A 24,463-nucleotide genomic window follows, 5' to 3' on the forward strand; every position below is an offset into this window, starting at 1 on the left:
TTCCTCCCTCATGCCATAGCATCTTCTGAGGGCAGTGCTTTTGTGTGGGGCTGGAAAGTTTTGAGCAATAGTGGAGGCTGTGGAAAGGAGGTGTTTGGGACTATTCCCAGCCCCTGGGGTGTGCTGAGGTAATGTGCTGCCCTGAGAGTGTTTGACAGACAGAAAATCTGGCAAATTATCAATGTGGTGGGAAACAGTTCTTACCTGCTTTTCTTGAGGTGCTAGTAGAGTAAGACTGTGCAGTGTTATAAATGGATTTTAGCATATGTGATTTCCAGTTGTTTCCACAGTTACGAGCACAATAAACTCGCCTCAGACATGAAAAACATTGACAAGTGTGTTTGCAAAGAACTGAAAAAATAAAGCAAGCAACAGGCAGTTTGAGTTTTGCTTTAATAGCCTTGTGTACCGACATTCCCATGTACAGGACTGATTGTTTGCTCAGCTGCTGTGTACAGAACAGTGGTACTTGGTGACCTCTAGCAAGGTGTAAGTAACTGGGGAACTCCATATGTCACAGTTCCACGGCCGCAAAAAGTTGACCTGGGAAGAAAAAAAAACTTGAATCAAGATTTATTTATCTATTTCCACCAAAGAAAAATGAAAGGTTGTCAGCTATCACCTTGAGGGTTGTTAGTTTGATCCATAATCCTACTTAAGCCTTCCTAAAAGCCTGGTGTACAGAAATTAGTGTCTGTGTAATAACAGTAAGAAGGTGAATTCCCTTCTTTTGGGGACCAGCAGTAAAATCTGAGTTTTAATACATGAATAAAATTAATCTCTGGATTCACAAATATAGAGCTCTAGATAAAAAGTCAGAAAGGCATCTTTTCAAGCTCCCTTTCTGTAGGCTAGGTGCTTAACTAGATTGCCCCAAAGTTGGGCAGCTTTTTTTTTCTTTTTTTTAAGCTCACACTGAAAGGGATTTCATCAGCTTCTCTAAATAATCCATGCCAATGCCAAACTATAAGAAAGTTGTTTCCCCCCCCCAATATCTAACCAATATTTCTTCTGTTGTAAAATACATTAATTAAACCTTGACCTAAACCCAGTGGATATGTGGAATGGTTGGCTGTGACCCTTCACAGACAGCTTTGCATATATCTTCATGCTCCTCTCCAGGCTTTTCTTTATTGAGAAACACATTTCCTTCAGCTGCTCTACACAGATCTCTTCTGCTGTTTTTCCAGACTTCAGTCTGTGTGCGTTGTTCCTGAAGTATACTCTCCAAACTTGCAAATGACCCTGCTTCCGGTTACAGTCTTACCCCAGTTATTCAAATTAGAATAAATTCGTAAGACCAACCGGAGGGGAAATCGACCGGCCTGGCTGAATAGGGAGCTTTTGCGGGGACTCAGGGAAAAAAGGAGAGTCTACTGCCTTTGGCAGAAGGGGCGGGCAGCTCAGGAGGAGTACAGGGATCTTGTTAGGTCCTGCAGGGAGGAAATTAGAAAGGCAAAAGCCCAGCTAGAACTCAATCTGGCCAGTGCTGTAAAAGACAATAAAAAATGCTTTTATAAGTACATCAGCAATAAAAGGAGAGCCAAGGAGGATCTCCGTTCTTTGCTGGATGTGGGGGGGAACATTGTCACCGAGGACAAGGAAAAGGCTGAAGTACTTAACGCCTTCTTTGCCTCTGTGTTCAACAGCCAGACCGGTCATCCCCAGGGTACTCAGGCCCTTGAGCAAGAGGATAGGGATAGGGACCAGAATGGAGCCCTCATAGCCCAGGAGGAAGCAGTTAATGACCTGCTATGCCACCTGGACGCTCACAAGTCTATGGGGCCGGATGGGATCCACCCAAGAGTACTGAGGGAGCTGGCAGAGGAGCTTGCCAAGCCACTTTCCATCATCTATCAACAGTCCTGGTTAACAGGGGAGGTCCCTGATGACTGGAGGCTTGCCAATGTGACGCCCATCTACAAGAAGGGCCGGAAGGAGGACCCGGGGAACTACAGGCCTGTCAGCCTGACCTCGGTGCCGGGGAAGATTATGGAGAGGTTCATCTTGAGCGAACTCCACAGGCAAGTACAGGTCAACCAGGGGATCAGGCCCAGCCAGCATGGGTTCACAAAAGGCAGGTCCTGCTTGACCAACCTGATCTCCTTCTATGACCTGGTGACCCGCCTGGTAGATGATGGAAAGGCTGTGGATGTCATCTACCTCGACTTTAGCAAAGCTTTTGACACCGTCTCGCATAATATCCTCCTCGGGAAGCTGGCAGCTCACGGCTTAGACAGGCATACTCTTCGCTGGGTAAAGAACTGGTTGGGTGGCCGAGCCCAGAGAGTAGTGATAAATGGTGTTAAGTCCAGTTGGCGGCCGGTCACGAGCGGTGTTCCCCAGGGCTCTGTTTTAGGGCCAGTCCTGTTCAATATCTTTATCAATGATCTGGATGAGGGGATCGAGTGCACCCTCAGTAAGTTTGCAGACGACACCAAATTGGGTGGGAGTGTCGATCTGCTGGAGGGTAGGATGGCCCTGCAGAGGGACCTGGACAGACTGGATCGATGGGCCGTGGCCAACTGTATGAGGTTCAACAAGGCCAAGTGCCGGGTCCTGCACTTCGGTCACAACAACCCCATGCAGCGCTACAGGCTTGGGGAGGAGTGGCTGGAAAGCTGCCTGGCCGAAAAGGACCTGGGGGTGTTAGTAGATAGCCGGCTGAACATGAGCCAGCAGTGTGCCCAGGTGGCCAAGAAGGCCAACAGCATCCTGGCTTGTATCAGGAATGCTGTGGCCAGCAGGAGCAGGGAGGTGATTGTCCCCCTGTACTCGGCGCTGGTGAGGCCGCACCTGGAATACTGTGTCCAGTTTTGGGCCCCTCACTACAAGAAAGACATTGAGGTGCTGGAGCGTGTTCAGAGGCGGGCAACGAAGCTGGTGAAGGGTCTGGAGAACAAGTCTTATGAGGAGCGGCTGAGGGAACTGGGATTGTTTAGCCTGGAGAAGAGGAGGCTGAGGGGAGACCTTATTGCTCTCTACAACTACCTGAAAGGAGGTTGTAGTGAGGTGGGTGTTGGTCTCTTCTCCCAAGTAGCTAGCGATAGGACAAGAGGAAATGGGCTTAAGCTGCGCCAGGGGAGGTTTAGACTGGAAATTAGGAAAAATTTCTTTACGGAAAGGGTGGTCAGGCATTGGAACAGGCTGCCCAGAGAGGTGGTGGAGTCACCATCCCTGGAGGCGTTTAAAAAACGGGTAGATGTGGCACTTCGGGATATGGTTTAGTCTGGTCTACCCTTGATTAGTCTAGAGTGGGCTTGGTAGTGTAGGTTAATGGTTGGACTGGATGATCTTAAAGGTCTTTTCCAACCTAGATGATTCTATGATTCTATGATTCTATGAAATACTCCCTGGATCTTCTATACAATACTGCTGGTAATGCACCTGGGAATGAGACTTGCTTTATCTTTGTAATTGTGTTGCTGTGGCAAAACGGTGTACATTCCAAATTAGTGACTGCTGTGTTCCTTTCCAGACAGTTAATGCCTGGTTTGTACTTGAACATTTGATTTTCTTGCCCTTGTCATTACTCAGATTCACATTGTTGATTGCAAACATGTGTCCAATTTATTAAGATCATTTTTCAATCCTGTCTCCCACAGTTTTTGCACTCCTTTCCCATTCCTTCTGACCTGTTAAAGGGATGTACTTACCTATGTCCATCTTCTCCATGAATTATATTGACTGTTTCTGCTCCCAGTCTTGCCCAGAGCAGATTAAATATGGCTTTATTCCAGAGAAATTCAATTTTTTTAGTATTTTTTGGGTTAATTTCAACATCAAGGTATTTTGTATAAACTTGGTCTTGAGAGAGGACTCCACTGCAAATAGAATGAGACAGCAATGCTAAGCTTAACAGTTCAGAGATTACTGAACTAAATCACATTATTAACAAGATTTGGGTTTTCCCCTTTCTTAGAGCAGAAATTTGCACTTTTGCTGTTCTTTGCAACAGCACAGGACACTGACCAGGACTCTGGGGTGTTATGCTCTGAACTGGGAGAGGAAGAAAAACAGTACTGAAAACTTTAAGTGTGCATACGGTGGGAGACCACCGGGAGATGACAAGGGTGAGGCTGGGGGTGTCTCCAGCGCCCAAGTGTGCTGAGTTTTGCAGGTATCGCTGCAGGGAGAGCTCCAGGTGAGGTTTTCGGGGAGGATTTTATAGGTGAGCTAGGAACTTCTGTGGGGCTTTGGCCTGCCCATGCACAGAGGATGGTGGGAGAACGCATGGAAGCGCTTGTTTCAGAGCAGGTACAGAAGACAGTGGGAGCTGCTATTTTGGTAGTTGGTGGGAGATAATATGAGCTGTGAATGAAGCTCACTGGCCAGACTATATAAATGTGCCATTTATATAGTAGTGATGGCTTTTAATATATCCTAGGGAAGATCCACTTTGCAAATTTGATGAATTCAGGCATAGGATTGCCTTGTATGAGATCATACAGATCTCTGCAGAGACTCTTGCCAGCATGTGGAGTGAGGATGCTGATGCGTGTTGCCACACTAGTGATTGTGCTGAAGTGCGTATGAAATAGGTGAGCACTGTATGAATAGTGTGTGTTCCAGAGGTGTACGTTCTTTTTTTTTTTTTTTTAAGAGCAACTTGGAGAAACACAGAACTCGTGAAAAGGAAGTGACTTCCATTTCCTTTTTACAACCACCCATCTGCCCTCATGGGTCTTACTTATGTGAACTTTTTTTCATATCTGATGTTAAGCAGAATGTCTGCAACACAGAGTAAGCGTTTGCACTGCTTAAATATGTTGAAAATGTGTAGATGAATGTTAGCGGCATTAAATGCTATAGGGAAATATTAATTTATCTTACCTGGCAATTTCATATTCTTTTGTGTTCCCCTCTGTGTCATGGAAAACTAGGTTTATGTCCCCCCTCATTTTCTTTACACCAGACAGTTTGATAAATACTTTTTGTCTCCAAGCTGCATAAAGAAAAGCAAAATAAAAGTAGATTGTCATTGATATGAGAGACCTAAAAATGCTAGTATACCAGAAAGTTCTTTTTTTCCTAACTGGAATTCATTTGTGTTAGCAATGAAAGGCTCAGTGAGCTTGAATTTTGGTAACTAATTTAGCATTTTTTGTCAGAGATGTTAGCAGTTGTTTATAGAAGCAACACAGGTGCACGGATGTAAGTCACATCAAGGCAATCACTTTTCAAATGTGAAAAAACTGTAACAAACCTTCTCCACTTACTAGCAAAAGGTGGGTCTGCTGCTGTATTTAAAAAATACTTCTGGTTTACTCTTTCCAGTTTAGCTGGGAATCTGTCAGCATAGTGCCCCATCATTGGACATCCATCCTGTGAACATGGGAAACAGTCTCCCTAGGGAATAAGAGCATCAGTTAATGAGGAGTGGTTTTTTACATCATGGCTCTGACAGAATTAAGGCTCAAGATGCTGTTCTGATCTTGCAAAGCTGTGGCAGTGCTGTATGTTGTCATACCTTACCACCAAAACCTAATAAACCTGTTTCAGAAAACGGCTCCTGCACCCATGCATATACCAAGAGGGTGTAGAATGAGCAGGTTTGATATCTGTGTGGATGATAGTCTGAAACTCCCTCGTTCAAATATTTTTCAGCTAGAGTCTAGGACAAAATATAAGCCAATTTTACCCTCCTAGTGGAAGCGAATTTGCCTGTATTCGCATGGCAACACCATATGGGGGGGAAAAAAAGGAGCACCATTTATAAGTGCATTTATTTCGGTGCTCTAATCAGTGCCCAGTGTAAATTAGAGAACAGTCAAGGATTCTGGAGGCTCCAAATGTCTCCTCTTCTAGCTAGGAATTAGTAGGATAGATATATCTACCCTACGTGCTTTTTGCACAAAGGTTTAGGGTAAGAATTGCATGAGGTTTAATTTTTTTCCTCACTTCTGGTGATATCACCTGTGCTTCAGGATTCATTTTCCAGAGTGGAATAGTTGATGGAGCCTCACAGCATGCTTCCTCCTACCAAACCACACCATGAGAGCACAGCCACCAGCATCCAGGTGCTCTGGGCCCATAGCAGGACCAATTGTGAGTACAGAGACCTGGATTATTTTCTTTACAGCTTACCCATTCCTGGCCTGATATACTTACTGACTCAAAGGATTTGTACGTTTCACAGTGATATCCAAGGTATCCGGTGGGATGGAGGATACTTGCAAAATAAAACTCATGGCTGCGTGAGTGATGGCACCCCCCAATCATTGTAGCGTCTGTTGGAACAAAGTTTATGAGCATCCAGGAAATAACCTCCTGTCCTCCTGTACAAGAGTTGCACTTGCCTCACCATGGACACAGCTGAGGCATGGAACAGAACAACAGCGTTGTCTTGTAGTAATTTTTCATCTGAATTTACACATCCGTAGTTGCAGTAGAAGTTACTGTTTTGTCTGTGTTTTATCCAGAGAACTGTGCGCCAGTTACCCCAAGACTTCAAGTGAGATGCATTGGTGTTCTATGGCGTAATAGCCCCTTTTAAGAAGACAGCTATATATATATATATATGAGGAGATGTCACAGCAAGATGATGTTAATTACAGTTTTAAAAGGCTTAATAGAGCAAAGAGAATCCACCAGCCTTCTGCCAACCCTCCAAAGCCTGTGAAGAGAGAGAAGTCTCGGGTGGAGAGGTGAGGCATGCGCAGTCCTTGGAAACACTGAGTGCTTTTGCCTAATTCATGCCTTCTAAGCGTTGGATGTTCTTTGCAGCATCTGCGAGAAACCAAAGGTGGTGGTGTCATGCCACAGGTTTGGTTATGACACTGGCCTGACTCAGTGTGGAAAACCTCCTGCTGGGGTTGTCGGGGTGTTGGACTTGCAGACTCCGTTCCCTGTGTTTTTGTGTTCTGCAGGTCCAATTTCAAATTAGAGAAGCAAAGCTTAGGCCTGTACTATACCTCCGTTCCCTACAGTGTTGCCTGAGGAGCACTGTTCTGATCCAGCCTTTATTGTTTCTTATTTCCTTCTCATACTTGTGAGTAAATAGGCAAAAAACAATTTTGTTTTGCTGTTTTCTCTCAAACAGATGGTTACTTTAACAGTTCACATTTCAGGATTGTATGAAAATAAAGTACTATGCGTGTTGGGAATGTATGTTTACCTGCAATGATAACTTCAAAATCGCTTTGTTTCATCTCTGGAATTAAATCAGTGCATCCAGGCATCACAGTTCCTCCGTTTGGGTAAAAATCCAGGTGTCCGGTAGTGCTATACATTCCAAACCCTGAGATACACATGTGATGATGTCAGTGTCTTGGTGACATGCCCATCCCTGCAGATATTTACTTGCATGTGAACACTTACCTATGGCAGGAAAGTGAGCAGCGTTAGTGTGAATAACATCAACAAAGTTTGCATCTGAAGGATCCAGTCTCACCTCAGGAGGAGTACCTTCAAAATAGGGCCCAGCAGGGTCTAAGCCTAAAAAACCCCACATTTAGTGGTTGAGGGAGGGAGGGAGAGAAGTGTTGCACTTGTTAATATGTCTTTTGCAGCTTACAGCATCAGATATTCAGTATTGCACTAGACATGCTGAACAATAATGATGTGAATTCTAAGCTAAACTGAAAAAAAATATGTACAATAATATGGTTTTGTGAACCTTTCTGCCAACTTTTTCCAACAAAAGTAAAATATTTTCCAGTGGGCTATATAATGGCATCATATTACTATGAAGGAGGCATTTTATTACCTGTGAGCTTATTACTGGCCTGTAAAGCTTTACGAGTAGGAAAACCCAAGGATTCTTGGTATGTTACTTTGTCTCTGTGTAGGGCTTGATGTAATCCAGTGAATGACAGTGACATTACAGACATATTAACTGTCTGTGTCCTTCTACTAAAGAGTTTTTAAGCTAACTAGAGAAAGAAGATGTAATAATTACCCTTGTTTCTGAGAAGTGTAAAGTTTGCCTGCTCTTATGCAAGGTGTCTCCAGCACTGCCAATAATTTAATTCCAGTCTATAGACCAGTGTGTTGCAAATTTCTTTCCTTTAGAAATGTGCTGTTAGCTCTACATCTCGGTGAAGAGCCTACCTGTCATCCGTCTGATGCCTTGGATCCTTCTTCCCGCCTCTCCTGCAGCATGTGCTCCCAGACTGTGGCCAATTAAATGGATCTTGCAAAGGCAGTATCTGAAGATTTTCTGATCATTAAGGTGGTGGTGGGAGACAAAAACACAGGCTTTAACTAGCAAGCAAAGAGGGTGTCGTACATTATGGGCCTTTGGGAACATTTAGACTCACTTCCTGCATAGCAAATAGGGTGTGAGTTCCTTGAGTTAATTACTGTTTAAATTACACTAAGACTTGATAGAAAATGATCTAATCTAGAATTTTAAATGCATAGTGATGATGGATTCACTGTTGTAGTGTTGGCATACGGTTATCATGTTCAATTATCCTCGGTGACAAGATATGAACCTTCTTTCTTATTTGGATCAACCCCTAATTTAATCTTCCATCAAAATGATCTTATTTTTTTCTTTATTTACTCTATTATGGAGCCCTTTTTTAATCACATGTCTGTTCTCCATCTGTCTCCTTAGAATATGTGGTCATATCACTCAATAGTATTTTCACTGACAAGTTTAGGTGGGGCAACATTCATTCTCCTTTTTGCTTAGTATCACCTGTACAAAACCTGCACTGCTGAGATATTACACATGCATTCCAGGTGGAAATGGAGAATAATCAGTGTGTAGTCTGCACGCAGGGGACACGTTTCATCCAGGGATTTGCTGGATTTCATAACGACCAAAGACAACAAGGATTGGTTGCTAACTGCTTGAGGTTTTCACACTAAGTTTGGTTTTGTTTTGTAACGCATGTGCCAAAATAAAAGCAGATCTGTAGCATTGGCCTGTCTATTGTCAGAGAAGCAGATTCCTCTGAATATGTTTTACTGCAGTACTTCCATTTACAATGCAGCTTAACTCTTCCTAAAGCCAAACTCCAGAGGTTTGTAAATTGGGGAAAAGTAAAAGTCTAAGGATCACTTACACTTTGTAATGGAAGAGAAGCCTAGACTGCAAACGGTGCAGTAATAGAGATATTAAATGAGAAACTGAACCCATCTTTGAGTGACCTGGGATTTGTACACAAAGACGACAGATACAGAAGCAAATGCGTGAGGCTAGAGATGAGTTTCCTAGGTAGAAACAGTAGCTTGTACCCATCAGATTCTGAGGAAGTGTTCTTTGATACTCAGGTGCTCACAAAGTTGGCATTTTGCCTTGTGGGATCTGAACTCTTTCTTGCAGCACTTTAAAATGAATGCCTCCTGACCCGGATCAAGTGCATAGCCAGGCAGGATTCTGATTTTCAGCAGTTCTAAGTAGTCGTGAATCTTTCTGAAGTCAGTGGGAAATGCTGATACTCTTAAACTTTGCAACTGAGCAGCTCTGTGCTGTATGTGTGAATGTGAACACTTGCCTTCAGGAACATGAAGTTCACAACTAGACGGCAACTGGACAGTTTATTGTGCCTGTAGACAGCAAATATGGCATTACCAAGTGAGCCGGCTCCTGCTTGTTTCAGTGGTGCTAAGCTGAGATACTAATTTACTTCTAGCACATGTCTGTAATGCTGGCAAAACTGGTAAGCACTGAGCTCCTAGGCCTTGCCTCATTTCCGTTGAGTGCCTTCTTGCCTGTCATCATGTGGAAATGTTGCCACCTACTGGTCTTTAATTAATTGGCACTTCTTTTCAACGACATGAGCTTAATTTGTGTCTTCTGTGGTTGTGAGAAGTCCTTACAGAGTTGATAATAAGTATAATTCGTTGGTTCTTAACTGAGCATTGTACAGCTCTTCCTGAAGCACTGGCTGACCATGCTGGACAAGGTTCAACGTCAAAGCAGCAGCATCACAACCCCACTAGATCCACTTAAGAATTGTAGGTGGTAAAGCTGTGTGTTTTACCTGTAAAGTTTTTATGAAATAAGCAACCTCAGCGCCGATCACGCGGATGTTGTTCACTGCACTGATGTAGGTGCCTTTTGCACCTGCTTTCCAATCAACAGCAATGCAGTTGATATTTTCTACTTCCAGTAACAGCTGATGTGGGAATATATAAAGCAAAGTATTTAAGGAAACAAAATAACAGAGATTCAACATAAATCAGAATAAACATTAAAAAATAATATAATAATGGAATTGCTCGTTCTTTACTAAACAGGACTCTTCACTGTGATTTTTCCACTGGAAGAATCATATATCAAAGTCTGCAGCTATAGCTTCCTGTGACTAAGGCTTAGTTAAGATTTGAGAAAGAACAAGGAGTGGAAACAAAAACTAATCTGTGGTAAACAGCTGAAGGTAAATGACAAGGAAAACAGAAGCTTGAAGTGACAGTGCATAGAAACCTGGATTCCCTCCTCTCCTGTAGGTATCATAAACACAGTTTGTAGTGTGGAGAGGCAGACAGAATTGCTGTTCCTTTTCAACTGAAAAAATTGGAAACGTAATATTCTAGATTAAAAGTTTTCATAGATTTACAAACAAAAAATAATGATGCAGATCTGTGACTTAGTATTCAGTGGTCATCTTTTTCTAGCTTGTCGTTTTCCCTGCCAGAGTGGAAGAAGCAGAAGCAGAGTAGATTTTGCTTATCTATCAGAGCCAAGGCTGTCATTGACACAGTACACTCTGCTGGCCAGAGTGCACCCGCTCTGTTTTGTGGTAGCTTCCACATTTTATATTTGAAATCTTTTTTTCATTGCATTCTGTAATAAAAAAAAGGGGTTGCTTTTCTTGGCTTGTTTTTCTTGTGGTCCCCCCAAGAACTGAATGGTGGTGAACCAGGACAGTGTTTGTAGATTGAAACTTGAGCTTTACAACTCAGGAAGGCCTTTTGGCTGAAGGATGGTTCAGTTGCCCCTAATGGGAGCAGCAGTGAATTGGCATGTCTAATGTGATATTCTGACACTGGTCTAGAGGCTGGGAACATCCGTGTTCAGTTTATTGCTTTGATCTGATCTGTAGGGTTTGGGGATGGAAACTCTCTAGAGAAGCATAACGTCAGAGATGACCAAGAAGCCTTGACTATGCTTGTGGGAACATTTTGGCTTTTGTGAAATTTACTTCTTGGTTGGTATCTGCTACTACCTAATGAATTGCAAAACGGAAGGTGAACATTAGTGCCTAAAAGATACTGACAGATTGTAGTTACAACTGCTGATGGAAATCAGAGGATACTCTCTCATACCAAGCACATTTCCACCACCCAGCCTTTTTTTCCAGTGCTGCCAAATCCATGAATGATGAAGGAGGTTTTCCTATGTGACGAAAAATGTGAGTTTTGGATGGTTGAGGAGTTTATTGCTGAGATCACCTGTGTGGGGAAAAAGAAAAAAAAAAAGTTTTATCTATTCATACTTTCAAACATTTAAAAAAAAGTCAGCTAGGTCATCCCCTCTGTAGGACTCAAGGGACTGCTATGAATGGGCAGAGTTTGTGATTTTTGGAACCCAGGGACCCCTGTATCTCGCCTTTCTCAGTTCCACTTTGGTTTCCAAAGATGATGTGCCCATGTGGTTTCTGCTGCTCCTATCTATTTTGCTTAAGGCAGGAAGAATCCCCTTATGTGGAATATGAAGCCACCTAAAAGGGCCACAGTGTTGCACAATGCCTGTTGGCCTGACTCGGACGAGTCCTCCAGGGAGCAGCCCACCAGCTCCACATCTCCTGGTTCAGCTTGCCCTTTTACTGACCTCACCTTTAGCTTCAATGTGCTGCTCTGCATCTAAGCAACACCTTTTTTTTTTTTTTTTTTTTTTCTCCTTTCTTTCTTTCTGGATAGGTGATGTTTCTATGCCTGTTTTTGTCATTAGTTACTTCAGAAAGGCTGAAAGAATTTCATGCAAGAACTGCATGCAGTAAGGGTGAAGCTGATCTTCACACATTGTTGTAAGCTGCTTAATTATGTTTTCCTTTTACTCTGAGAATGATCTCTGACAGTCTGTATTGTTTTCAGACACGTACAGGGTCTGTGATGTGAGCTCAGGAAGTTTGGGTGTGGAAGGGCTGTGCCCTAGATCATAGATACATTTAAATTTAGTGGCTGGGAAGTAGTGCAAGGAGTATTTTGACTTATTTTATCAACAGCAGAAGTGTTGAGTAACCTGCTGCTGAATGTATCTTGTGTGCTCACATGTCCCTGTTCTGCAGATCATAAAAGTTTATTACAGTTGTAACTTCTCATCCTTAGAAAGCCTGAGTTGGATTCTCAGTATGGCAACCAGAATTGCTGTAAGCAATGATGTCTGCAACAGCAGTGATGACATCATAGTTCACATACAACAGGCGGTCTGCTATAACCCATATCCTTGTGGAGGAAAATGCTAGGAAAGCTATTGTGTCCTACAGTTCATTCACCATGGGGTAGGTGGGGTGTTTTGGGTTTTTTGGGGTTTTTGGAGGTTTTTTTGTGCTTTACCCCAAATAGCTTCAATGTACATTCATTACTGTACCTTCAAACTATCTTCTTATTCTGACTTGTTTGCCTATGGTAAGTGATGCAGACTTTTTAACAAGTTAACAAACATTTATAGATTTAGTCCATTCTTGATGTTAAAAATAAATGTAACCTGTGAGTTATTTCCTGTTTCTCTGGTGTAGAGAGAGAAGCTGATGTTCATATGTTCTGGAGAGTCAGGCAAACCTGTCAGAAGTCTCCCTGGTACCCCGGACCAGGGTGGGTCGTCTGTGAAACAGCCAAGCCTGGGGTAGCAAACCTCTTTACCTAGAGTAGAAGAAACAACTTGTTTATATTTTGGACTCTCTAATGCTTGTTGATGGATTTGAGGCTACAACAGTCTGAAGAACAGAAAACTAAGGATTTCATTTTATCATTAATTTTGAAACTGAGATTCGTTCTTGTTTGCTTTATGGATATTGCCTGAAACAGGTAACACAAGGGGAGCTAAATAATTTGAGGACAAACCAAACAAAGATCCAGACACTGTTCTGGCTTGTAAAGGATTAATCAAATTTCTTTTAAAAAAAGTCTTTCAAGAAGTGCTTGTTAGAATTGCTTCTGCATGCTTCCTACTCCAAAGCATTGTGTCTCTGCTTGTAGAAATGAAGGATATTGACACAGTAACCTTGTACTATGAATGAAACGATCATTTCTTTCAATATAGTAGTTTATCTAGATCAAACAGGTCTCTTGCTCACTTATGCTCAACTTTTATGTTTTAGGACTGTCTGTTGTGCTAAGCACTCTTGCTGATCTGTTCTTTGTATACAGCAGTCACGTAAAGACAGCTTGCGTGCTGTCTTGATAGAAGTAGGATACGTGACTGAATTCCTCTGTGAATTTTCAGCACAGTTACGTCTCGTGTTCTTAACAAAATTTAAACAGAGCAGAGCCTTTTCACATTAGTTCTATGCACAGTAATAGACATTGTCATACAATGACACACAAATCATACTACAGCTTCAGTGTAAGGGAGAATACCAGTCATCAACTCCTATATATTATTTCATCCAAATTCACCTTCTAGTGGTAGTTTTTATAGATATAGTGTCTCACCTGCTACTGTGCCAAGGAGATAAAATGCAATAATCCACATTCCAACCACCTAAAGCAATTGAATATACAGGTTAAGCATTTTATTTAGAGTGATTTGTCCTTTTTAAAAGAGTGTAATACAAAGAGAAGTGCAAAGACCTGCACCTGATGAGGAATAACCTCATAGACCGGTCGGTACACACTGGGGACCCACCAGCTGGAAAGCAGCTTTGCAGAAAGACCTGGAGGTTCTGATGGACCCAAACTTGACCACAAAGCAGCAATATGCCCTTGCAGCAAAGGCAGCCAGTGGCATCCCATGCTGCATTGGGGGTGTTGTCAGCAGGATGAGGGAGGTGATCCTTCCCCTCCACTCGGTTTTGCTGTTCTTTACACTTCTTGCACAGTGTTGCATGCAGGTTGCTGAGGGAGTGAATCAGATCATGAGCTCCTGACTTTTGCCAGCCATGAGGAGATAGGTGGGAGATGTGGTAGAAGACAGTGATACCTGGAACTTGGTGAAGTCTGCATGCTTGACAGCTTTTTTAGGCTGTTTGTGCTGCTCTTAACCAGGGCTCCTTGCATTTCTGCACCTTTGTATCCCCTGCTTTTATTCAGATTCCTTTCCTCTGCACTTCCCTCACTTGGCTTTCCTATGGCAGGGATTCCAGGTATTTCACCATTCTCCTCCCCTCCCGTTTGCCTCATTCACTGTTCTCAACTTCCTCTTCTTCTAGATGTTTCCTATGGCACCTGCCTCCCATGTTTGCTTTTCTTGTAAAGCAAAAATTTTGAACTCTGACCCCTGGCCACTGAGATCTTTAGTAGTAATTAAGAAAAAATGGTAAATTTAGTAGGTATAAGTCTTGCTATGTGGGAAATTGTGTCCAAGGGATATTTTTAGAGATTTGGCAATGTGAAAAATCTTCAAAACCAGTGCTTCAAAGATCATTGATGCTACCAAACGCTCTCATAAACAAAAAAGAAACAATTGGGAATTTCACAGAATTTGTCCTTGAAGTTGTGTGTTCGATGTCAGACAGGAGGCATATGTGATCTACCCATGTGCTTTTTTGGTGGAAGTTGGATTACTTGGCTGTAATGACATGGTTTCCTAACCAAGCCAAATGGGATAGGTCAGAGTGCAGAGAGTGTGTCTCTGAGCACTCTCTAATCAACTCTGAAGTCCCTGTGTGGTAATAGCTTGTTGTTTATGTGGTAGGGCAGAGGAGCAAAGCTGAATATCTAAGCAGTGAGCCAGAGCTGCAAAGTGCAGAGCTGAGAGGAATCATGAAATTTCCTTGGAAATACAATTCCTTTCCCAACTCTAATATATCCATTGATGTAGTTAACAGAGAAGAAAACTAGCTGCTCAAGGAGAGTGGAAAGCAGAGAGGAAGTCTGGCAGTGAGTAAGAGTAGGAGGGAAAATGATCAGGAGTTATTCTAAGCAGCTGGTGACAGGCAAGTACAGAGGGGTCCTAACTGTCAGCCAAAAGGAGCACCTCCATTCAGCTGGAATATCTGTCAAGAAGTACCCATCATCATGATGAGAACCTGATGACAATGCAGGAAAATCACAGAAGATGTGGCTTATCAGATGAATTGGAGAGCTCAGTGGGATTTGTTTATATTTAATGGAGGGCTCTCATACTCCGGAGATGTATAGTCCATGTCGGGAACACTACAGCAGGAAGGATGGTGTCATTTCTTTTCAGACCCAAAGTCTGAAAGGCAGCTAATGAGTAATGATTAGCTCAGTTGGTTAGAACACGGCACTAATAATGCCAAGTTCACAGGTTCAATCCCTGCTTACTGCAGGGGGGTTGGGCTCGATGATCTCTCAAGGTCCCTTCCAACCCAAAGCATTCTATGATTCTATGTATGATGACAACTCAAGAGTAATGAAAATGTGGGAGGTTGTTGCCAAATAAAAGTGATCAGTAGTTTCCTTTCAGAGGTTCTTCCTTTGAAGGCAGAAAATAGAAATGAACATGTAGCTAGGTAAGTAATGGAAGATGCAGAAATTTTATTTTTTTTGTGGAACGCTGATTCATTCTGTTATTAAGAGAGGTGTAATTTGGGTAGGACACAATTTTTTAGGGGGTAGGCTTTCAGTATAGGTCTATGTTAATGACAAAAAGATTGCAAAGGGAGCAAGAAATGATGTCTTTGTAAAAAGACTTGAGGCAGCATACAATTTGATGGGGGAAAATTCTTTCACTGGGCATTTAAGAGGCTTAGTGCTGAACAAGAGGAACTGGAATGACTTGTTTGTGAATGTGATCTCAGCCTAGCCAGTATTGCTGGCAGGAAGGCTGCTGAACGCTGAGCTCAATTGTTGTACTCAATGGACAGAGGACACACTTCTGAAGCAAAACCAGCACTAAGTATTTCCAAATTGCTGTTCAGCTCAGGGGGAAAAAAAAAAAAAATTGCAAATATTTGTAGACTGACATCCTAATGTATAAAACCTACACTGGAGCAGTAGCTGTCCTTCACAATAGGCCATCAAGTCACCTTCCGGACACTGTTGCTCAACCTGTGATTCACGAGCCACTAGTGGATGGTTTGAGACATGAGAAAGTCTGCATAATGACTGTCAACAGTGTATTTTTAAGTCCCACACATGTACCCACACACCTTCCTTAAGACATACGCACGAACACGCACACATGGTCTATTCATGAGAAGCAAGCCCAAATCTTAGGGGGCTTGCTTAAATTGCTTAAATTTATTTGCAAATAAATTTAATTATCAGCATTTTTAACCTAATAATATCACTGCAATATTTTTTTTTAAATTTAAAACAAGATATGTTATTTATCTAATTGCTAAGAATTATACTCACCATTCTCTTATCACCCTTCTTATGTCTTTCCCTGGTGAGCAGTAACAGGATACAAACCAGCCACTGTTTTCTTTAATGAAGATTGGGCAGCTTTACGCTGAAAAAAAAGTAATAGAAAAGAGATGAAAAACCTACAGGCACCTTGGTAAAGGCAATGCCAACATATATATTTATGGCCAGTAGAATGAAGACATGAATTAAAAAGGAATATTACATGCATGGAAGAATTAAAAAGATGCGATGTTTTTGGTCCATGACTAGATAAAATGGAGCAAAAGGCAATGATGCAGCTGAAGCGAAATGTTTACACTTTTATTTACCAAAACCAGCTGATGTTATTCACACCAGACAAAAAGTATTCATGGTGATACCCTGTTCAGACAATAATTCTAGATCTGCTGTAGAACAGCTCCTGGGGATACGTATTTTAAAATCATTGGACTTTGGTAACTCATAGCTGAAAACTGTAAAAAAATAAAAAGCTATCAAAAAAAACTATTGACAATTTTTTGTTAAGTTGTTGTTTAATAAGAAAATTCCAGAGACGTGGTTTGAAGAAAAACAATATGCTAACAAGTAAAAAAAATGGGATGAATGATTTTTCACACCTGTGGAGTTTCAGTCCAATATCAGCCTGAGGCAGAATAATGAAACGGGATACTCAGTCACGAAAGAAAAATTGTCAAAACTGTTAAAGGATTAAGTTGTGTAATTGAATTCAGTTACATGACATGACAAAGTAACACGACACTCTTATAAGATCAGCGTTCTAAGGCTCATGATACTCGGATTTTAATAAGATCTGCTCTGCTACTTGATATTTTGGTTAAGAAATTAAAATGATATATGTGCACTACTACAACAGTTAAGTAGATTAAGAATTAAACGCATGGATTAAGTAGATTAAAACTTGAGTAACTATTGCATCTCGGACTGTAACGGCAAAGAACTAGAAGGCAGCTCCTGGATTTACAAATACAGTCCTTGCTACTGTGCACCATCGCATCACATCATGATCAAGCTGTGATCATGTTTTTTTAGCTGTGTTTTTTGACCCGATAGTTAGTTACTCGCTGCTCATGACAGATCATCACTGATGAGGATTTTAGATGAATCAATCCCTGGCATTACACTGCATGCCAACTTTCAACTCTGGTATTGCCGGACATGAGCTCATACTGAAAAAATACTGACATCTAGACTAAGGGTTTAGTAAGTAAGAAGTCCAGGTCATGAATGTTGGATTATTTTTTATTGTTTGGGAAAGTAAATGCTGTCACACCGTGTATCATACAGAACAGAGGTGAGCATCTGAGGAAGCAATAACTGAAAAGACCTTTGAAGTCTTGCTATAATGTATTACTAGTGACTTTTGAAGTGCAAAGGAACTTGTTAGTCTTTGTTTCCACATACAAAGATGAGAGAATAGTATTTTCAGTATATATATTGTATTCAATATATAGGTGGAGTTATTATTTAATGAGTACAGAGGTTTCATTGCTGATGCATGCACAGTTCAAGAGGGAGATTTATAAATGGAGAAGGTCATCTTGAGAATGGAAAAGAAGGAATGCAGAGCAAGAAGTGGAGAGGACTTTTTAGCCTAGGAGTATGAAGTGTAAATGGTTGTTCCCCAAAGATATAACCTGAAACCAGAAGAGAAGAAGTGATACTTAGACAAAGCAGTAGTGGTAGAACAAGAACTAGCCATGAAAACAATGCCATCTAGTGTCTTGTCCTGAAACAGCCATCCAGCTGGAGTCAGAGGGTGAAAAACACAACTAGTGTTAAGACGGGATTTTATCACGTTTTTATGCGACAGTAAGAAGTGGCATGTGATGAGGGTTGATGACCTAGACAGTGCCTTCCACTTCTTCAACCTGTGTTTCAAAGAGGCCAAATGGGAAGTTAAAGGGTCACCTCAGTAGCCTATGCCAAGGTGGGGAACAGCCTTTGTGAAAATCATTATGTTCAAAACAAGCAGTGGTAGAGCAGCAGCAGCTCATTCTGCAGTAACAACCTGCAGTGCTAGCACATTTCCATCTGTCAACAGAGCTAAACATGGCACCTTCTGTCCTTTCAGTCTTACATGGGCTTTCCAATTTTCAGGTCTGCTTTTTCCCCTTCTGTACTTAAGTTTAAGTTCTCTACCTTCTTTCAAGTCTTTTTATTTTTCACCATTTATAGGGTTTTTTCCATCTTTTCCTGCTTTACCACTCCAACTATACTTCCTATATTTCCTGCACTGGCACTGTCCTTAAACAGAGAATATTTTTGTCAGTTCTGTCCTTCCAGTGTTTTATTTTAGCCCTTCATATTTTTCACTAGTTTGGCACAGCACTTAGTTAACAGTGTAAAGGCAGCACAAAGGAGAAGAAGCCATCCAGAGTTTAGTGTATAAGCCTTGGGTATAGAAGTTACAGGTTTTCCTGTTTTCAGCAAATTCTTGCATGGCTTTGAGCCTGAGGCATTTAGAGAATGCTTGCTAATCGCACGCCCAAACATTGTAACGTTACCCAAAATGGTAAAAGAAACTAAGGGAAAAAAAAAATATTACAATAGTATCTTTAGGCCTCATAAAGGGGATTATATACATATTTACTGATATGCAAATACCTGAAAGTACAGTATAATCTTTTTTGTTTGTTTTATTTGAATGTAATTTTGTAGAGGTTGTCTGGCCCATTGTTTACAAGTATACAAAGAATACCGTCTTTTCCAGGTACAGTCCCTGTTCGGTAGCTCAGACACAGTGTTGGTCCAGACTAGCAAATACTGAAAACTGGTAGCACAGTACTGGGCAAAGTGCTGGCGATATGGTGTGCTAATGCAGGTAGCAGAGTAATTGGCATAATTGGTAAAAGACTTAATTTCATCTCCAGCTCCTCCCCATAAATAGCCCATAGTAGGGTCCTGAATCCGGATGAAGGCTCTTTGGCACTGCTTCAATACAAAACAAGTAATCATAAGTAAAAGAGCATCTTGGCATTAGCCAGTCTCCTTCCCTGCTGGCTCTCTAGCTTTTCGGTACAGTTAAGTTCTCCAGGAGGAAACTGATCTTAATTGAATAGCTCTGAAACCCACAAATTTAACATTACATAAATCAATTTTGAAGGGGAGCAAATACATCCAGAACCTTTTGCAGATTTCCTTCTCCAAACCACCCAATATGAAGTAATAACCAAGGCAAGGCAGGGCTCACATATGTTGTCTGGTCTGGGTAATAGAGTTTTCTTGAGTATCTACTGACCTCTTAAACTGAATCTGAGACAGTGGGTTAGGATATTAACCTGAAATAATGACTCAGAATAGTGATGCAAATTCTTTTCTTGAGGCATTTAATGTGGGAAGTGCTCCAATAAAAGGTTAGGGAGTATGAAGTTGTACATATATTTGTTCAACATTGGAGGATGCAGTAAGATTTGGGCTTTAAAGGTGTTTAGGTCAGTTGCTTAGAAATGGTAGACAATCTAAAGAAATTACAGGGTAATAGTAAAGAAAACCTATTAAATATGAAGTCCTTGGCTTCCCACTTCAGGACTTTGTACAGTATCTGCTCTGATTTCCTAAATAATAGGGTTCTCACCTTGACCCTACACTGCTATTCATACATTTAAGTTTACAGACACAATTATGATCATTTAGTCTGACTAGAAGCATCATTAAAAAAAAAAAAGCAACCCAAAAAACCCAAACCACCACCAAACCCAAACCCAAACATGATTCAGTTTTGGGAGGTGGCTGTGCCAATTCTGTGCTAACTAGGGAGCCTTCAGCTGATTTGCAGCCACCATCTGGCCACTTGTCTGTCTTTCTAGGAGGATCTTCACTGTTCTTCACGGTTAGGCTACTGTTAAATTTATTCAACTCTAAGACCAACACTATTTGCCTTTTGCCATTTCTGAAGTGCAGAATAACCCTTGCTGATGACTAGTTCATGTTTCTCTGTATATGGTAGTCTACAAAGTACATCGTTTGCCACATTCTTCCATATTACAGCTCTGTAATTCTTCCTCACTTCCATTCTCCCTTTAAATCTGCAGTGCTACTAATAATGCTTAATTTTGTAGCCTAACTTATCCTTCTTTTTCATTTCAGCTGTTATTTGTGTTCTTATGCATTCCCTGTAAAAAAAAAAGTCCAGATTCCTTGTGCAAATACTATCATTTTGTTCTTCCTTTAAAAACACAGGGATGTATTCAGTCTTAAATTACCTTTACCCCACCGAATCCACCCTGTTTTCCTAGCTGTGTTACATTATCGCAGCCCAGAAGTTCTCATCTCCTTCTGGGATTTCCTGGAATTGAAAAGTTTTAAGCCTTGTAACTGCTGCCAGGGTCTCCTCTGGATCACTCTGAGTTCTGCTGTTTGCTTTATGCCCATTGACTCAGACCATACTGTTCAGCCTGCATGTTTTTTTAAGCAGGAGTCCTTACAGTCCTCCAGCCCCAACCAGCAGTTAGCAAGGACACTTGCCCAAAAACCCTACCGAGCGTTCAGCCACTTACCACTCTGAGTGCAGAAAGGGTTGCTGCTTTGCCAGCTCCCTTCAGCCAGCTCCCTGTCAAATCCTTGTTGCTACCAGCTTTTTTCACTTGGAATCAGTCCCATGACGGTGGGTGTGGACCTGCCCACATGGTGTCTAATTATAGGCTTCATGTGGGTGAGTGAGAACCTTTGTAAGAATGATACCCTTATTGCTGAATATAACAGATGTTGCCTTTTGTCTCTTGTCATATCTAATTCATCAAAATTTTCACCTCTTAAAGTTTTGTTATGGGTTTGAAGAAAAGCAAGATGAGGCCGTTTTAACCCTCAAAGGGGTTATTGTATGGAACATTCACACAGCCAACATGAAACGCTTACCTGTAAGCTCCTGTTACAGGCAATAGGCTGAGCCTCCTCTGCAGGGCAGTTCAGAACAGGAGCTTAATTTTGCTGCTCTGTGTCACCCGCTGGAATTCACCAGCTATCTGTTTGTTATCTGTCTGATGTACATGTCCTGTCAAGCAAACCCTTGTACCTTTTCATATAATCAAGCCTGTTTATATTTTTTTACAGGCAGCAGGCTAGTTTCTTTTAAAAAGGGGAAGTAAGAAAAATTGTGTAACAACTTAGGGAGAATATAGGTGCCTGAGCATTTATTAGCTTTTTCTAGTGAACTTACTCAAGCTCCGTCTACCCACTACCATTTTGACTAATCTATGTCCTCTTAGGCCATGTGGGATTCACAGATTAGGTGTCTCTGTACCAAGCTTTCTCATCGGTTGGCATACTCTGAATATAACTGGCATCTACTGACAATATCGTGATCAGCTCAGAGCAGAGAAACCACAGCCATTCAAATTCAAAATTGTGTCAGGAGGAGGATAGGATGATGATAATCACATCATTCATTTTTTTCTCTGAAATGGCTTTGTGACTTGTCCATCAAGTCCCAGGTTCTCTTCTGTGCTCTGGAGGTTGTGGGTCACAACAATGTCACAACCCAGATCTTTCAGTTCCTGGGCAAGACCTCAAGTCACTACACTGCTATCTACAGGATGGGTGCTGTCTTAATCACCTGTTCAGGTAACTGTATAAGAGCGACTGTCATCCTTATACAAGGAGTGATTCAAGTGCCTAAGGGCAGGAAGTAACTTGGGTTGAATCTGCAGTTCATAGAAGAAACCAATTTGTGGTCTTGAGGTACATGCATTGCCTGAAAGAAGACATTTCAGAAATAACACCAAAAGTATGTTTTTCCATACACTGAGCTGTATGTAACACGCTCAGCCTGCTAGTCATTGTAAAAACCAAGTCAAGAGTGTCTGTCGTTCCTTGTAGCACATGGCACCGACATGAATGTTTGGATCTAGGTCTGGTTCTTGTTGGTAAAGTGGTGCAAGCAGTGCCGTATATGACAATAATCGTTAGAAAGAAGTCTCAGAGGAATCTGGAGGAAGTGGTGGCTAGTCAGTGACTGGATCTTATATTTAATTACTGCTTACACTGAAGACACATAATTCCAGATAAGACAGAACAGATCTAGCTAATAGGAAATTATCTACAGTCTAGTCTGTGTTCATTAACTGGAAGACGGAAATTTGGCAGCAGTTATGGGACCTATATCTCCTTAGATTATGTAGCTCATTAGATAAGTCTGGGGAGGAATGGGGTTGGGGAGCGACAGAGAAGAGAGAAGGAATGTCATGCTGCCCCATTTGTCAAAATATTGGCATGCAAATTAAAGTGGAAAGCAGCCAGTGAAGCTGGTGCCTCTACTAATGATGAAACATCTTCAGAAATTGCTGAACATCTTTGTGTGGAAATCAGACCCCTTTGAAATGTTTTGGTTTTGGTTTTTTTTAGGGGACCAGGATTGCTCGATATGCTCAAATATTTCCACAGAGTTAGTTGTTTGTGTGTGAGTGTTAAGACAGTGCCACTGAGCTCCCCCCCAGCTACAAAATGAAACAGAAGTCCACGCTTGCAAGAATACCTCCGGGGACAAAGGTACACAAATAGCTGAAAACTGCATTTGGCAAGCATATAAGTTTACTAACTTTAGTTCACTTTTTGATCTGCTCTGTATGTTGATCAGTGGCAACATGGTCGATGCAAGGGGGGCCATCTACATTTTCAACACAGTTTCACTGTCGGTGTGTTTCAGAGGGAATACACAGTGGTGCAGATTAAATTAACGTAGGCCAGTCTGACAAGTCAGAATGAATGGTAAAAAGAATTTCTAGCCTATGTTGTAGGGTTTTGAGGTCTAGCTTCTTTTAGGAATGGTCAATTTTTCTGGGTCTGGTTTTATGTCTTAAGAGGAACAGTAGGTTTTTATGGATAGTAAGAAAAGGCTGGCTTTTGCAGTTGCCTCTGACAATATGCAAGTGAACACACCCAGGTGGTTTTATAAATGTCAGCGTGAGAATTATCAAGGACATAAATACATTCTGATAGTAGTGGCCTTCACATAGGTAGGGAAAAGAGGATCTAAAACACTCACTGAGAATCATGTTCTCCAAAGGAATCTCAGCAGCTGTGTTTCAAGTGCAGCGATATATAAATTACCAAGGCTTTCATAGAATGATAAGTGAATAAAATCATAAAAGCAACATTTCTCTCTCTCATTTCAATTTTAGATTGAAGATGGTTAATGACTTTCTTAGCTTGGATGGAGGTCATCTGGGAGTAGCTTTGTGTATTCCATCCCCTAAAGAATTGCTAATGCGTATAGACAAAGACCACTCACCTTCTTGGAGAATCTTACCTTTAGTCTCTGAGTGGCAGAGCCATGAATAAAAGACTTTCTTGATATTTCTGACTCCAATGTGTTCATTCTGGTCAAGTGAACAAATCTTATATTGCATAGAGGCAAAACCAATTTGCCTTAGTGTATCCTTTCCAGTATTGCACAACAGTGTTAAGAGGAATGTTTTGGAAATGATAAATTTTTATGACCTTCCGTAATACATGCTGTCTGCTAATTAAATCAGTCAAAGCAAGCAAAGATAGTGTTAACTTCTGGTTTTGTGAGCTGGAGACTTGTGGAGCATAGTATCATTTTAACGAAATAACACTAGGGAAGAATTTTAGAGCAGATGATGAAAGTACCCAAAGACAGAGAGGAGTCAGTAGGGACAGCCAGGCATTCTTTACAAGTAATGGGCAGAAGTAAAGGGAATAGGGTTAAGCCCATTATTCTGAATGCTTGATCCCCTATTAATGCTAGCATATTAAACTTATTTGAAAGAAGCAGCTGAAATAAAAGGGAATAACTGTAGATTTTACCTTGGAGATTGAGAGGCAAATGCCTTGAATGTTTAGTTTAATAAAAGAATGGCTCTGAACAGCTCGGATACAGACTGGTGGCTCAGAAGAAAGTTAGCTGTCTAGGGCTCTGCACATCTCCTACGTTAGGTCCCAAGCTGTCCTAGTGCGAAAAAAAGGAAAAGTTATGGCATGAAAAGGGGACTGACACCCATGCCAGCCGGTATTCTCACATATTGCTTACGCTTCCAGTGTTGCAAGACACTTGCCCCATCCAACCTTGCAGAAGCTGGGAGAAGAGGTGTGTTTTTCTGCAGCCCAGCAATGT

General features: G+C 41.5%; 1 protein-coding gene across 1 annotated transcript; it reads right to left on the minus strand.

Moving 5' to 3' along the window:
- Nucleotides 1-479: 479 nt before the first annotated feature.
- LOC104038210 (pancreatic lipase-related protein 2) lies at nt 480-23,704 on the minus strand. The gene is made up of 13 exons (XM_075717901.1): nt 23,636-23,704; nt 13,552-13,600; nt 12,605-12,759; nt 11,224-11,349; nt 9,939-10,073; nt 8,053-8,161; nt 7,321-7,437; nt 7,118-7,240; nt 6,112-6,230; nt 5,220-5,349; nt 4,834-4,945; nt 3,657-3,824; nt 480-543 (listed from the first exon to the last, which is right to left on the minus strand). The coding sequence occupies exons 1-13, from the start codon at nt 23,702-23,704 to the stop codon at nt 480-482; spliced, it is 1,476 nt and encodes a 491-aa protein (XP_075574016.1).
- Nucleotides 23,705-24,463: the final 759 nt, after the last annotated feature.

The sequence above is a fragment of the Pelecanus crispus genome, chromosome 10 (genome assembly GCF_030463565.1).
Source record: "Pelecanus crispus isolate bPelCri1 chromosome 10, bPelCri1.pri, whole genome shotgun sequence".
In the NCBI taxonomy this organism is placed as follows: domain Eukaryota; kingdom Metazoa; phylum Chordata; class Aves; order Pelecaniformes; family Pelecanidae; genus Pelecanus; species Pelecanus crispus.

Coding starts and splice junctions, on each gene's coding strand:
- LOC104038210 (XM_075717901.1), bottom strand. CDS start 23,704: ATGAACACATTGGAGTCAGAAATATCAAGAAAGTCTTTTATTCATGGC. Junction 7,241..7,320: donor TGCTCACTTTCCTGCCATAG/GTAAGTGTTCAC, acceptor TGTGTATCTCAG/GGTTTGGAATGTATAGCACT. Junction 544..3,656: donor CATGGAGAAGATGGACATAG/GTAAGTACATCC, acceptor TTTTCTTCCCAG/GTCAACTTTTTGCGGCCGTG.